This window comes from Cottoperca gobio, chromosome 11, assembly GCF_900634415.1.
Source record: "Cottoperca gobio chromosome 11, fCotGob3.1, whole genome shotgun sequence".
Classification (NCBI taxonomy): Eukaryota; Metazoa; Chordata; class Actinopteri; order Perciformes; family Bovichtidae; genus Cottoperca; species Cottoperca gobio.
The window spans coordinates 9682362-9696870 of NC_041365.1; the positions used below are offsets into that span (position 1 = coordinate 9682362).

Here is a 14509-nt window from a genome sequence, read left to right on the forward strand (position 1 = left end):
ACCTTGGCTTTATTCTTTTTGCATGGTTTACTGTTGCCTTTAAAAACTAATTTTTACTCAACAGATTAAAAGTGGCAGTCCACAAATGTATCACATTAAAAGGGAACACCACCGATTTTACACATCAAAGGCTGTTAACGGGTCCTGGGGAGTACTACTACATATGTGAAAACATGTATAAAGCTTTTGTGGCGACAAATTTCCTTAAGTATCGTCAAGAACAAGACAACAAGGTGAGCCCGCTCCTCATCTCTGCTCGAGGCTACGTTAGCTGCTACTAACATAACTCCCGGATCTCTGACTGAACTGTCGGCCAACGTGTTGCGTTATGGGTAATGTAGGTGTCTGTTTTTTGTAAGAATCTAGAAACTAGATAGAAAACAAGCGGGGAATGGGCCATCACTGCTACCATACCTGTTTAAAACTCTTTATAGCGGTTTCTTTATGAAGATTTGATCAATAATTCTTCTCTGGATCTTTTTTATTACCAAGCTAAACATTCTGCCAATCATTGTAAAAAGCCAGCAATCTGTTGTGTCAAAGTAAAAGACAATTGTTATTCAAATAAGATTAACATGTTTTATTTTTATGTTGGCAAATACAATATGTTTTAAGATATTAAAGGACCAAATGTGTGATGAATGTGCAATCAAATTTATTTGTATAGCCCAATATCACAAATGATACATTTGTCTCAGTGTGCTTTACAGACTGTACAGGTTACGACACCCTCTGTCCTTAGACCCTCGCATCGCACAAGGAAAAACTTCCTAAAAGAAACCCCATAATTAAAGGGGGAGAAATGGAAGAAACCTCAGGGAGAGCAACTGAGGAGGGATCCCTCTCCCAGGACGGACAGACGTGCAATAGATGTCGTATGTACAGGATAAACAACATAGTACAAATACAACATTTGACAGAAATGATGTTGTGTTGAAAAAGAGAAAGTTTGGATGAATCCAGGAAAATGTCAAAAAGGCTTCCCGGTGTCCAGCAGGACCAGGGCAGCAGGCGCAGCCACGATTCCTGATCCTGACGTAAACTTTATCAGTGGCAACCTGCCACATGAGACACAGAAACTCCGGGGATGATACCCCAGATGCTGTGTTAGTAACATACATTTACATAAATGCATACAGATAGAGAGGGAGAAGGAGGGAGAGGGAGGGGAGGAGAGAGGAAGAGAAGGAAGAGAGCAGGGAGGTGTCCCCCGGCAGTCTAAGCCTATAGCAGCATAACTAGGGGCTGATCCAAGGCAAACCTGAGCCAGCCCTAACTATAAGCTTTATCAAAAAGGAAAGTCTTTAGCCTACTCTTAAATGTGGAGAGTGTGTCTGCCTCCCGAACACAAACTGGAAGCTGGTTCCACTGGAGAGGAGCTTGATAGCTGAAGGCTCTGGCTCCCATTGTGCTCTTAGAGACTCTAGGAACTACAAGTAAACCTGCAGTCTGGGAGCGCAATGCTCTAGTTGGTTTATAAGGTACTATGAGATCTTTAAGATATGCTAGAGCCTGACCATTAAATGCTTTGTAAGTCAGGACAAGGATTTTGAATTCTATTCTGTATTTTACTGGGAGCCAGTGCAGAGCAGCTAATACAGGAGTAATATGATCCCGTTTCCTTGTTCTTGTCAATACACGTGCCGCTGCATTTTGGATCAACTGAAGAGTCATAAGCGACTTTTTGGGACAACCTGATAAGTGCACCCTGTGTATTTACTACCACCGCAGTCTTTTCTGTGATGCGTTACATTAATTGAACCCCTCAAGTGTCACCATGTAATCCCATTTAGATTTACTGACAAATTAATAACAAGATTTTCGGAAAAGAGATGTTCAGGAGAAATAGGACACCACGTGATGGGTTAGTGGTATAAAACATACTTTGCATGCAGATAGTTTGTATCAGATAACAGATTTGTATCATTATTTCCTCTTAGTTAAACACAGAGAGCGTTGCGAAACAATTGTTGAAATGCTTCGGCTTGAAACACTATGTCTTAACATCCTGCCAGAACAGCAAAGGATGTTAACAGAGTTGACGCTTTGTTAAGAAGCGAGTAAAGACGACTCACGCTACACTCATTTAGTGAATGCTGGGAGAAGAAAAAAGTTTTTATAGCTGAACAGGTACAGTACAACACTTTTACTGCAGCGTCTCTTCCTGTTGATGTATGTGTCAAAATTGTGACAATACTTTCTTTACTGCAGACATGAACCCGTCTCCAGATGACCGGCCTCAGAAGGCTGTGCTGATTTCATTACTTGGTGAGAAGTCTTTTCTCTGTCACATTTATGGCTGCCTTATTTTATATTTGTCTGTGTTTGTATTATGTCTTTGTTTTTCTTGTAGTTGTGGTGAACATTATTTGGTGGATGGTTATGATTGCAGCCATTGGTTTGGGTGGGTTCACTTCTGTTTGATCACTGCAATATTTTCATGATTTTTGACAGCAAATTGTATGTTTTGGAGATTTTTTTCCATGATCCTGTGTTAATGTTGACATTTTTCTTCGATTCTGGACACCTGCTTCATAGGGGCTACACATCTGAGCCGTTGTCCAGTACAGCCACTCATCCCCATCTACCTGATAGTGCTGGGAGCGAGCAGCCTCACCTCTCTGTCCCTGACCTACACCAGGACCAACCAGGGGGCCGGCATGGCCTCCATCGTGTGCTCGACCTGCACGGCCCTCTTGCACCTCTTCTGTTTCGGCTGGTTGATTGCAGGTGGGAGAACATGTCACAGAGATGTTATGTTTATGCCAAGATACATCTCTCTGGACTCTACATTCTTGCATGGAAACAGGTGGTGTAAAGTAACTAAGCAGCCTACATATTTAGGTGCCTTACATAAGTACACATTTGAGGTACTTGTACTTTCCATGAGTATTCCATTTCATGCTACTTTGTACTTTTTCACTACAATTTAAAAAATACATACAATGCTTAGTTTTAGGGCACATTGAATCTTAAAGGGACAGTTCACCCCAAAATCAAAAATAGATATTTTTACTCCTACCTGTAGCGCTATTTATCAATCTAAAATGTTTTGGTGTGAGTCGCCGAGTGTTGGAGATATTGGCCGTAGAGATGTTTGCTTTCTCTCCAATATAATGGAACAAACGTATCTCCGCGCAGAAGGAAGCGCGCATCTATGGACGAGAGGCTCGAGCTCACTCGTTGGCGGTTGTAGTTTTGTAGAAAGAAAATAGTTTCTACATGAAACTCCTCACAACAGAGTCTGTGGATTATCTTGAGTAACCGGGTCAGGATTTCTGGAAAGAGAAATTGTTGTTGAGTTTTCCGAATGTATTTTTTGGGGCTTTGAGCTCCACAAGCCACGAGCATCTAGTTCTATTATATTCAAGAGCAGGCAGACATCTTTACGGCTGGTATCTCCATCACTCGGTAACTCACACAAAAACAATCTAGATTGATAAGTAGCTCTTCAGGTGAGAGGATGAACCTTCTTTTTATGTATTTCTCTACAACATTAGATTTGAAGGCAAGTTTTCCGGGGCTTTAAAGTTCGACAAAAAGAGAGTTTAACTCGGGTAATCCGCTCCATCAGGACTGTGTGGGCGTGGTTTGATCATATTTGATTGACAGTGGCCAAACAACCCACATCATGTCATCAGGTCTTGATTCAAATGTTGCTCAATCCTGATTGGTGCACAGAAGTACGAGACATCCTTTTTTTCTAGCACCGAGTGAAAACAGCACAGACAGAAATCTCTCAAAATGTGTTTTCAGGGCCTTTAAGTTCAGCTTTTGTGTGTAGTTTTAACTCTTAATTGAATTTAAATGTATTCCTGCAGGCACTATCTGGGTTTATCCCGTCTACCCTCCCGACTACACACCTGGAGCAGCTCGATACTGCCACAGGACAACCTACCAGTTTGCCTTTGTTGTCACCACCTTGCTGTGGGTCGCTACGAATCTCATATTTTTCTGTGGATGTTGCTTCGCTCTACTGACCTGCTGTAAGACTATAATTGCAGGAGGCAGAGGCAGATTGATACCCAGCCGGTACTCTTTCTATGGTGCAACAAGTGATGTTCAAGAACCCACTGCTGGTGATGTGTGATTAACATTTTTGTTCACGTCATATCTATTGAATTTACAATGGGTTTGACAGGTGTGAAACTTTTCCAAATTTTGACAGTAATGATTATGCTCCTGCTGCTGAGGGTTATTTTTTTGTTTTTATTGTTGTACCGTAAGATAGGATAAGATAAGAACTAGTGATCCCACACCAGGAAAATGCAATTGTTACAGCAGTCAAAGAAGCAAGGAAAAAAACAAGGAAAAAATACAAATATAATTACATAACATAGCTATATACACTATGTACACATTTCACTTGTTGCACTTGATAATAAAAGTTGTTGGCAACAACAAGTAAACGTATTTAAACAGCAGCTCTCAAAAAATTATTTTGCTTTCTGCAATCTTCCTGTAAATGCTTGAAGAAGGTGCCTTACTTCACTTGAGTATTACGAAAATACACGCGTGTTAGATGTTTTTTCTGCAGTGGTATAACTTGTCTTGATTGCACCACTTACGGTGGTATTGTAACAATGAAATGTGCAGTATTGCTTGAAAATAAAAGTTTCAAAATGTAATTTGCATGTACATTATTTTCTATATTCCACATAACTGATGTTTTTAATGAATCCTGGGTACTATTAAGCACCTAATGATTGTTTGGCTGTCTTGTCTGGTTCAAAGTGTAAAGTGTGTTCCTCTTGAAAGTTGGGAAACTAACCACGACCAACAATGATTTCACTGACACATCGTGGAGTACACTTCTACATCACTGCATCAAGGGTGAGAAGTTAAACCACTGAAAGTCAGCAAAGATGTGGCTTTGAGCTGGTGTTAAGTTCTTCTATATAATAACACTCATTGTTTTCATCCTGGTGCAATATAAACAGATTAATAACAACAAGGCTGTACTGACAATAAGTAAAAAAATAAACACGTAGATAAATGATAATAAAAAAGAACATGTACATTATAAAAATAAATATACTTAAAGCAAGGCATCCAGCAGTCCTCAACTAGATTTGTGTACACCGCAAAACATACAATTTGTATCATTATCATTTATATCTTGAGACCCTATCAGCAAATTACACAGACAATTGTGATAAGGTTTACATCTATTTCATACAGTCTGTTTTACATCTAGATTTAGAGATTTTCAAGGTGATGACTTTTAATTCCGGCTTTTGTCGGGACTACTATTTCAGCCGGCGGGGTCCTTTTACGTCACACACAACTAACAGTAGTTAGCCTTTAGCAAAGATGCTAACATGCATGCTGCGGTTATCTGACCTGTAACTGGGGAATAGGTTAACGGTGGAGGTCCCTAAACCCAGACTGCATTGACCCTTTTAGTGATTTATCTGAGGGGATTCATTGAAGGTGCTGAATTACGGCGTTTAATGAACATGTGGAGCTCAGGCCGCCGCCGTGTCCTTCAGGATCTCTTGAGCCAGCCGGCTGTCAGGAGTTTCTCTCTGAGTCCTGCTCAGGTCAGTGTCTCTGCACTTTAAAACAATATAATAAATAATATGTGGGGAATTAAAAATAACTGGGTCGACAGAAACATACCTGTCTACCTGTAATAACATCCTCACTGCAGAGTTCTGCTGGAGAGCCATAACAAGATAACAAAATCCACACAATTAACATAAAGTGTAGTGAGGTTTTGTGAAGGCTACAAGACATGACAGCAGACATAAAGGTGTGTGCTTGGTGTTTCCACAGAATACAGTCGTGGTGGAGCGATGGTGGCAGGTGCCCTTATCTAAAGTCGGCAGTTCGCCCAGGCTTCACCCACGAAGACACAAAATCTACAAGCTGGTTGAGGACACCAAACAGACTCCCAAGAAGAACATGGAGCTCATCCTGACTAAGACAGTACCCAGTGAGTATCTGCAATGCTCTCAACAGATCACCGAAACCCCAGAGTTGTCATAGGAAGTAAAACAATGTATTTAAATATTTCCTTTGCTTCAATGATACTCTACTTTATTAAAATAACTGTGTTTGTTCTTACAGAGCTCGGTGGGCGAGGAGACACTGTGCTTGTGAAAAAGTGTATCGGCAGAAATAAGCTGTTGCCCCAAGGCCTCGCTGTGTATCCGTCGCCGGAGAACAAACAGATGTTTCAGGAGGAGATAAAAGTGTGTTCTTCATTTTAATGCTGTCATTTATTTCCCCACATATTAGGTAGCAATGTATAGCTGTTAGTCATTCTCACATGTTTTACCAACAGCGTCTGCGTGAGGGGAAGCCAGAGGATAGAATCCAAACCCGAACGGGACAATTGGTGAGTTATCTTAATGCATTTAATTGATTCCAGATTTTCTTCACTACTCATGTACTCTGCTGGAGACAAGAGATGAAGGAACAACAGACTGCTGATAGTTTTTTTTACAAAGGTTTCCTCCTTCTTCTTTTTTGCAGACTGTGGAGCTCCTTAAACAATCCAAGTTGAAGATAAACAAAATGCCCTCGGATGACTTCCAGCTCAATAAAGAGATCGTCTGCCGACAGTTTGAAAAGAAGGTATGGCCTTCTTTGTCTCTGACTTCCTATCCACATTTGCTGTTTGACATTAAGTAAGTGCCTCTGTTGATCATAAAGCTAGTTGTTTATTGACTTTAATAAAACTTTTTCTTAGCTGGGAATTGTTGTGCCACCTCATGCATTGAGTCTCCCATTTGAGTCAGTCCAGGAAGTGGGTGAATACTGGTGTGAAGTTAAGGTAAGAAATATTCTTTATCAGTGCATAATTGTATTCAACGTTTGCAGCTACTGAAGCTTCACGCTATAGATGCCGTTTTAATAGTTAGTAGAAATTGAAAACTACAGTTTTTAAGATGTTAAAGGTTTTTGTAATTTCCATATGTTGCAAGAAAAATAAATACTTCTTGCAAAATGCAGCAATCTCCTATAAGAAATACCTAATGTTTTCTGTAGCGCATTACCTTGAATCGTAACCTTTTTTGTTAATATTTCTCCACCAAGAGCACGGTTGTCCCTAAACTAAGAACAAGTCAAAACCTCACTAAGCAGAAGCAGGTTAAGACTGTTATTCTACCAAAGACCAGACTGCTTACTTTTCATGTTTTTATCTTCCAGGTTAATGGAATTAACATGGTTCGCATCCCTGTGTCACTGATGCCATATGAGGACCAATCTGCAAGTTATCAGCGCCAGTTGAAAATACAAATGCAGCAGGCGGCCGCAGATATCTCAGAACCTGCTGCTGCTGCTGCTGTGGAGGTGGTGTCTGTTGCTGCAGTGGAGGAAGTTGCTGTAAAAGCGGTGTCTGTTGCTGCAGTGGAGGAAGTTGCTGTAAAAGCGGTGTCTGTTGCTGCAGCGGAAGAAGTTGCTGTGAAGGCGGTGTCTGTTGCTGCAGCGGAAGAAGTTGCTGTGAAGGCGGTGTCGGATGCAGCAGCGGAGGAAGTTGCTGTGAAGGCGGTGTCGGATGCAGCTGCGGAGGAAGTTGCTGTGAAGGCGGTGTCGGATGCAGCGGCGGAGGGAGTTGCTGTGAAGGCGGTGTCGGATGCAGCAGCGGAAGAAGTTGCTGTGAAGGTGGTGTCGGATGCAGCAGCGGAAGAAGTTGCTGTGAAGGTGGTGTCGGATGCAGCAGCGGAAGAAGTTGCTGTGAAGGTGGTGTCGGATGCAGCAGCGGAAGAAGTTGCTGTGAAGGTGGTGTTGGATGCAGCACCGGAGGAAGTTGCTGTGAAGGCGGAGTCTGATGCAGCACCGGAGGAAGCTACTGTGAAGGCGGTTTCTAATGCTGAGGTGGAAGCTGAAGCAGGTAAAGACTGTGTGAGTAAAGTTGGTGAAGCTGCAGCCTCAGCCGGAGTCTCTGCTGCTGCTGAAGAAGAAACGGCAGCAGGTACACCGGCGAGTCAAGACACAACAGTACCACCAAATGACAGCCCGAAAAAAGATTAAAGGACTCAAAATAAAGATGTGCATAGAACTAAAATGAATATTGTTTACCTATAATACACATGCATAAAAACAGTTGTCGGCGTCATTATTAAATTCATTATTTAAATGTTGGGTGAACTATAGTATATTACATGTGAACTCTAAATGATATTTGTATAAAATCTTTATTTTATAGGCATGTAATACCTGCGTCATGGTGATACCAGACATAACCAAAAACTACCCCGTTGCATTCAGAGGGATGAGAGGAAAATATTTATTTAATGGTTTTAACTGCACAACACGCATAACAAAAGTACAAGGTGAACAAAAAAGTTTTTTCCCAGCAATGCAGTCAAACATGTTAGTCACTGAATTTGAAATGTCAGTGGCTAATACAGTTGTATGCTTTGTCAATCTTTACATGAAACCTGCTGAGGTCCATGTTTTTTGACCTGGTAGAGACGGATGTTTAATTAAGAGTGCCATTTTAAAGAAATGTTATTTCATTCAAACACCCTTTCACTGTCCAATAGATGTCAAGAACAAGCAACATTCAGTCTTAATTTAAGATCTATAATTTATATTCCCGTCTATAAAATATGTGACGATATGTAGTCAGACAGTTTGTATCATAACTGAAGTATAGGACCAATCGATATTCCTGGACTGTTGTGTTTCTGCCAAACATCAGTTTTGAGGCAGATCAGGTTGTGCAAGGTGACAAACTTAGACATAGTATACATATGAAGCTTTACAAAATCCATGTGTAACGAAATATAGTGCACGTACAAGCAACCTGGCTCGTGAGTTTACAAATATACTCTAATTTCTGTTTGGAAAACTAAGAAAATATTGATGAGGGTGGACTAATTGCTTTGTTAAAGGAGAAGACTTAGTGATTGCTTCAGTGAAAAGCCTCAAAGGATTCTTTGCAGGATGGGAAAGATTGATGCAAGAACGAGCTTTACATCAATCTGCAAAGATGGAGAGACTGGCAATGTTTTTGTTACACCACATTTCATAGCAGTTTCCCTTACCAAAAGTCTTTAGCAAATGTTAAACATTCTGGCTCGCTCACAGGACGAGCCACATAGATTTCATTTTCAGAGAAAGTTACAGCCTCAACCACCTAAAATAAAACAGAAACCTACTGAATCTGTGAGATGCATGCAGCCAAGTAAAACTGAGGTCAAGTTCCTGTTTAATGTCAAAAAGAAGATGTTCCTCTGGTTTGATGGTCGCTAAAGAACCAGATGAAAGTGAAAAGCATGTTTGGTTCTCTGGCAATACATTTGTTAAATATTGTTAGGTCTGATCTTTCACAACTTTTCAATGCAAAAACATTACAAAAGAAAAGAAATCAGGGATGAAATGATAACAGACAACTTTTATATTATTAATTTAATGAGTCATTACGAGCAACTGCAGCATATGTATTCCAACATCTTTAGTTTTTATTACAAAATTGTTGATTCAACGTATAAATATGTAATGGGTCACAGCTTTCCACCGACTTTGGTTCATTTCACATTATCAACAGCAACATTTTTACTAACAATTGTGTGAGTGCCAGAGAACCAAACCGGCTTTTTGTAGTCATCCGTCTTTACCACCAAAAGAAAGAGTTGGACATCACTGTTGTATGAACAGGAAGCAAACGCGTCGAAAAAAAAAGGAAAATATTTATAAATCGCCACTTGGAGGTCAAATTACATAATCTCTGCCACTGACTGACAGGTATCTTAACATCTGTTATATTGTTATTTGTAGGTATAGAGCCTATATTTACTGTAAAAGGAAATGTAATGGCTGTGTCTGGATTTTCCGTACAGAAGTAATTCCTTAAACACCAAAAGAACTACTGAATAATAAGTCAACACAAATACAGGAGGGAGAGCTGGAGGCAAAATCTGTATTAAAAGGTGTTTATAGTTTCTTCCCAAGCAGAAGTTTTCCCCTTGTGTGGGGAAATCTGGAAAGCTCTACTCTATTTTCTGATGCAGGGTTTCCACTTGCCATCAAGAGTCCACAGTATGACATTTAGAAACCGTATTTGGCCTGCGTCTGCCGGCGGGTTAGCTTGTTATCTGCCCAGCTGTTCTTCAGCTCCAACTCGCGTTCCTTTGCCTGTGAAAGAAGAAAATTGAGTGAAATTCCAAATACCACCAAACATGATTGTATAGCCAATTACTCTGAACATTAAACAAGAAGTCACAGGGTTCAAGGTTAAGAGAAATGTGGCTCGTCATCTTGCAGCTAACTGTATAACCCACAGACATATAGTAGTCAACACAGAGCTTCATTTTTGCTTTATACAAACAGGCATGGCGGCCAACCACTTGCTGAATGTGTGCAGACATGTCACACGAAGTGCAGACTCGCACCCTGCCGTGTAGAACCTTTACAACAAACTGAGAAATAAATGTCAATACAAAGTCGGTCTACTAGAAACTGTTGACTTAGCTACAATATATTCTGTTTAGTTACATCAATGAGTTTAATTAAACTCCAAATCCCTTCCCTTTAAATCCTGCGCTGATTTGTGTCAAAATAACTTTAATGTACAATTTCAAGGAGTACACCGACTCTTGGGTCTGCACAGATTTCCCCACGGACCCTCGCAAACATGAGCAGATGCTAGAATTTAAATATTGCACAAATATTGTAAGTATACTTTGGGCTTTAGCCGAACTCACCTGGTGAATGAGATACGTTATCTGATGCTTGCGTCGCTGTTGTCCTGTAGGCATTTCTCCTTTTTTCTGCAACGGTAGAAAGAAAATGTGTTGAACATGCGTTTCTTTATAAAATAGGACTCTTGTGAGCAATTAATGTTCCGACTAGTTATGCTGTTTGACTTGCATGAAATCATTTCATCAACAAGCCCTGTAAGTATCAAGCTCATCTGCACCTTTTACAAAGTCAAATTCAAGCACTTTTCAAACATTTCAAGGTGCAAGGTGCATCAAGCTTTTCCAGCCCCTTACAGCTGTGGTCATTTAAAATACAAATGTATATACAGTACACTGATTATTGTATGCGTTAAATTAGATGTTATTGTGCATAAACATCCAAAGTTATGTTTCGTGACAGCATTCTACAGAAGGGTGACAAACTAAAAGCAAAACACAGGCCATGAAATATTTCGAGGTTCCCCCATATCAAACCTTTTATGGCTGTACCGGTTTTAGGTGTTCTAGTCTCAACTGAGTGTAAATCAATAATGAGCAAAAGCACGCAACATCCTTCCACTTTCCAAAAGCTGAGCAAAAAAACAGAACATAAACCTCAGCACAAGTTTACACCCAACCCTGTCCCCCCAGTGAAGAAGATCCAGTCTGGTCACCTTGCTGAAGGACTGGCGGGTCTGCTTCTCTTCTGTCATGCTCTTGGTCATCCACTGCTGGTTTCCACTCAGCTGGTCGTCCCCTTTGATCTCCAGAAACTTCACCTCCTCTTTGCCCCTGTTCCGTTTCCCTTGCAGCCGCATGAACTGAAGCACAGCAAGAAAATGTTCATATCAGTTAAACAACGTTTTAAACTTGGCTCCATGCAGCTGCAATCAAGACTTAGACTACTTGTATGGAGTTATTTAAAAAAACAATAACAATAGAAGAAGCAGCAAACTGCTTACCGCTTCATCGTCAAACATGCCGGAGTTATCCGGCTCTTCAATCTCTGCCGATCCAGCCTCAGGATCTTGGAAGTAAGACTCATTAAGGTATCCCTGTCAAAGAAGAATATGCATCACTTAAATTAATCTTATATTTTGATTGGTTTATACTCTTTAAGCATCTATAGTTCATCATAGGTCTACTCTCATTTTTTTGTGCAGGGAGGCCTCTGGCCTCAACTGCTTTCAGTTCAAGACGTTAGCTTACTTGGGATGCTGACAGACTGATGGATACTTTGGTTAATGTTTTCAAAACACTGGACAGAACTGATATTATATAGGACGAGTAGGTGGCTCTGTAGCCTCCATGTATATTTTTGGTGGTATTATGTATAGATGTTAAAGGGAAACTTTGCCAATTTTTAACCAGCTTTGTATGGTTGCAATGCGAGTGGTATGTGCAACAATACAAAGCCGGTTGAAAATTGGCAACCTTTTTTATTTAAGGTGCTCTCCTTGTATTTGTGAATGTGTCACATTAGAGTCTATCCTGTCAACAGGAGCATGTGACTGGATACTGTCCATGCATGCCTCAACCATTCATGGGGTTTCCATGAATCTGATGAACTGAATAAAATAATGGAGCATTTATAAGAGGACTCGTTTTCAACTGGATTTGTCTTAGTCAACTTATTCTTAAATACTCCAGTTAATGTAGTTACTCAAGTAAACACAATAAGGGAAATCTGTATCTAAGGCCATTCGGCTGACACATAATGCAGTACAAGGCACTTTATGAGTCATGATTACCTGAGGGAGAGCTTCTGGGCCTGCCATGGGCTGTTGATACTGAGGATATTGACCTCCCCATGGACCAGCTCCCTCACTGTTTCCTCCAAAGTCAAGAGGGGCATCTGACTGACCCGGCTCATCTGCAGGTGCAGGTGCTGGTGCTGGTGCAGGTGCAGGTGCAGGTGCAGGTGCAGGTGCTGGTGTAAAAGGTTCTGCGGGGGCTCCTGGCTCAGGGTCTAAGCTTGGGATGACTGCAGGGAGAGGCTGCGAGCTCTCGCCCAGAGAAAAGTAGTTCTGTGGGGTTATGTCCTCCTCGTTATCCTGGTCGTCAGTGGCTATTTGTCTTGCCAGCTGCAGGGCGGCTGACTTTGCTGCAGCCTTGATAGCAGAAGGCGAAGCACTAGAACCAAGCAGACCCTGAGCGGGCGTTCCAGGTTTGGGTCCTTTGGGTTGTTGCCGCTTGGTGAGTGTGTGAGGAATCAGGGGTCTATAGATATCCTTCATCATCAGGTTTTTGGGTTGTGGTAGAAGGGAGGAAAGGCCTGAACCCTAAGAAGAAGCAAGAGATATGGATGGAAATGGCCAGTGTAAGATCAGGAAATGGCAGCTACATCACATTAGTTTGATACTGTTTGTATACTATGCAATGAGATACAATAATACATTTGTGTCGCTGGTTCCCTTCTTTTGATGCACTTTTAGCCATACTGAAGGAGTTTTTACAAATAAGATATACCACATGTACACAATCCCATAATGTGATAATGAGAAGGTCACATATGACAGCTGAAGTATTTGTGTATTATCAGGGAGAAGAGGTAGCATTTTTTTTGCCAAGACCTGTTTCAATGATAATTCATTCAAACACAGGTTTGAGTGTTTCTGAAATTATCTTCAATAAAACTAACTGGGGTAAGATTTACAATGTAACCACAGGCAGTGAAAGATATTCTTACCTGAGGAGGTTGTAGTTTCTTCTTTGCTGGTTCATCATCATCAGAGTCTGACTGTGGACAAGAAATACATAGATTATGAAATACAACCTGATGACCTATGACAGGACCCACAATATGTAAAAGAAAACAGCTGAACTCAGTACTCACATCCCGTCTCTGGATTTTCGGTACAGTGATCTTGACAGGCTCTGTTCGCTTCCTCGGTTTAGGCAGAGTAGAAAATAAACCTCCTTTAGATGGCTGAGGATCCAGGTCATCGTTTGGCGTGCTGTCCCCTGATGAACGGTGCGCTTTTGTCTCCCTTCTCGGTCCTCCTCCAGCCGATGCAGGCTTTTTAAGAGCGGGCAGGCGTGAGAAGAGCCCTCCTGCGCTCCTCACTCTGCTCACCGGTGCGACAGAAGTTGAGGTTTCTTCTGAGTCACTATCATCACTGCTGCCATAGGCGACTAAAGACATGTTTGCTGATGTTACTAAAAATGATTTATCTGCAGCAACTCGTGGACATGGATAACCACTCCCCCTGGATTTCTCAAGAAGCCTTACTCACACTTTGCGAGAAGCTTACTTCAATTAAAAGGTACTTTAGTCTCTGATAATTATAGCCACAAAGGTAATGAGATAATTCCCGGCGGAGCTGTAGTATGAAGAAAAACACAGCAGGTTGAAAGAGGCCCTCACATCAAATGAAAGGATTGCCCCAACTTCACAGCGCTAGCTAACGTTAGCTAGGCCGCCGCAGCAAACGATATTAGTCAACTGGCCCGTTCTTGTCTAGTCAAAATAAAGTCTTCTCAGATTTGTTACTGCACATAATACGACATCGGTTAAGCAGTAGCTATGATTTACACCACAAACACGGAGCTCTTTAAGTCCCTAGACTCCATCAAAACATTCACCTCGAGCGTTCATGATTGGAAAACATCTACTGCGCAGCATTCTGCGCAGCCTTTTCTTCTTCTTCTTCTTCTTCTTCTTCTTCTTCTTCTTCTTCTTCTTCTTCTTCTTCTTCTTCTTCTTCTTCTTCTTCTTCTTCTTCTTCTTCTTCTGTTTGTTATCGATACAAACATTAACGCCACCAACGGACCGAGTTTGTATAAACATCAATTTACAGTATCTGAAAAAAAGATCTAATTCAGCAATCATTTGGTAATTCGAGCCGTTTTAACACTAAAGCACTGAAAAG

General features: G+C 41.1%; 2 protein-coding genes across 2 annotated transcripts; one reads left to right on the forward strand and one right to left on the reverse strand.

Annotated features, from left to right (window-relative positions):
- The first annotated feature begins 5265 nt into the window (after positions 1–5265).
- LOC115015459 (uncharacterized) lies at positions 5266–8162 on the forward strand. The gene is made up of 7 exons (XM_029442797.1): positions 5266–5543; positions 5779–5938; positions 6073–6197; positions 6290–6343; positions 6481–6582; positions 6698–6781; positions 7159–8162. Exons 1-7 carry the CDS (start codon positions 5454–5456, stop codon positions 7981–7983), a joined length of 1440 nt encoding a protein of 479 aa, XP_029298657.1. The 5' UTR covers positions 5266–5453; the 3' UTR covers positions 7984–8162.
- A 62-nt stretch (positions 8163–8224) lies between these two features.
- On the reverse strand, positions 8225–14321 carry prcc (proline rich mitotic checkpoint control factor). Its single transcript, XM_029442798.1, has 7 exons — positions 13474–14321; positions 13327–13377; positions 12389–12919; positions 11600–11692; positions 11312–11458; positions 10662–10727; positions 8225–10092 (listed from the first exon to the last, which is right to left on the reverse strand). The coding sequence occupies exons 1-7, from the start codon at positions 13780–13782 to the stop codon at positions 10006–10008; spliced, it is 1284 nt and encodes a 427-aa protein (XP_029298658.1). The 5' UTR covers positions 13783–14321; the 3' UTR covers positions 8225–10005.
- Positions 14322–14509: the final 188 nt, after the last annotated feature.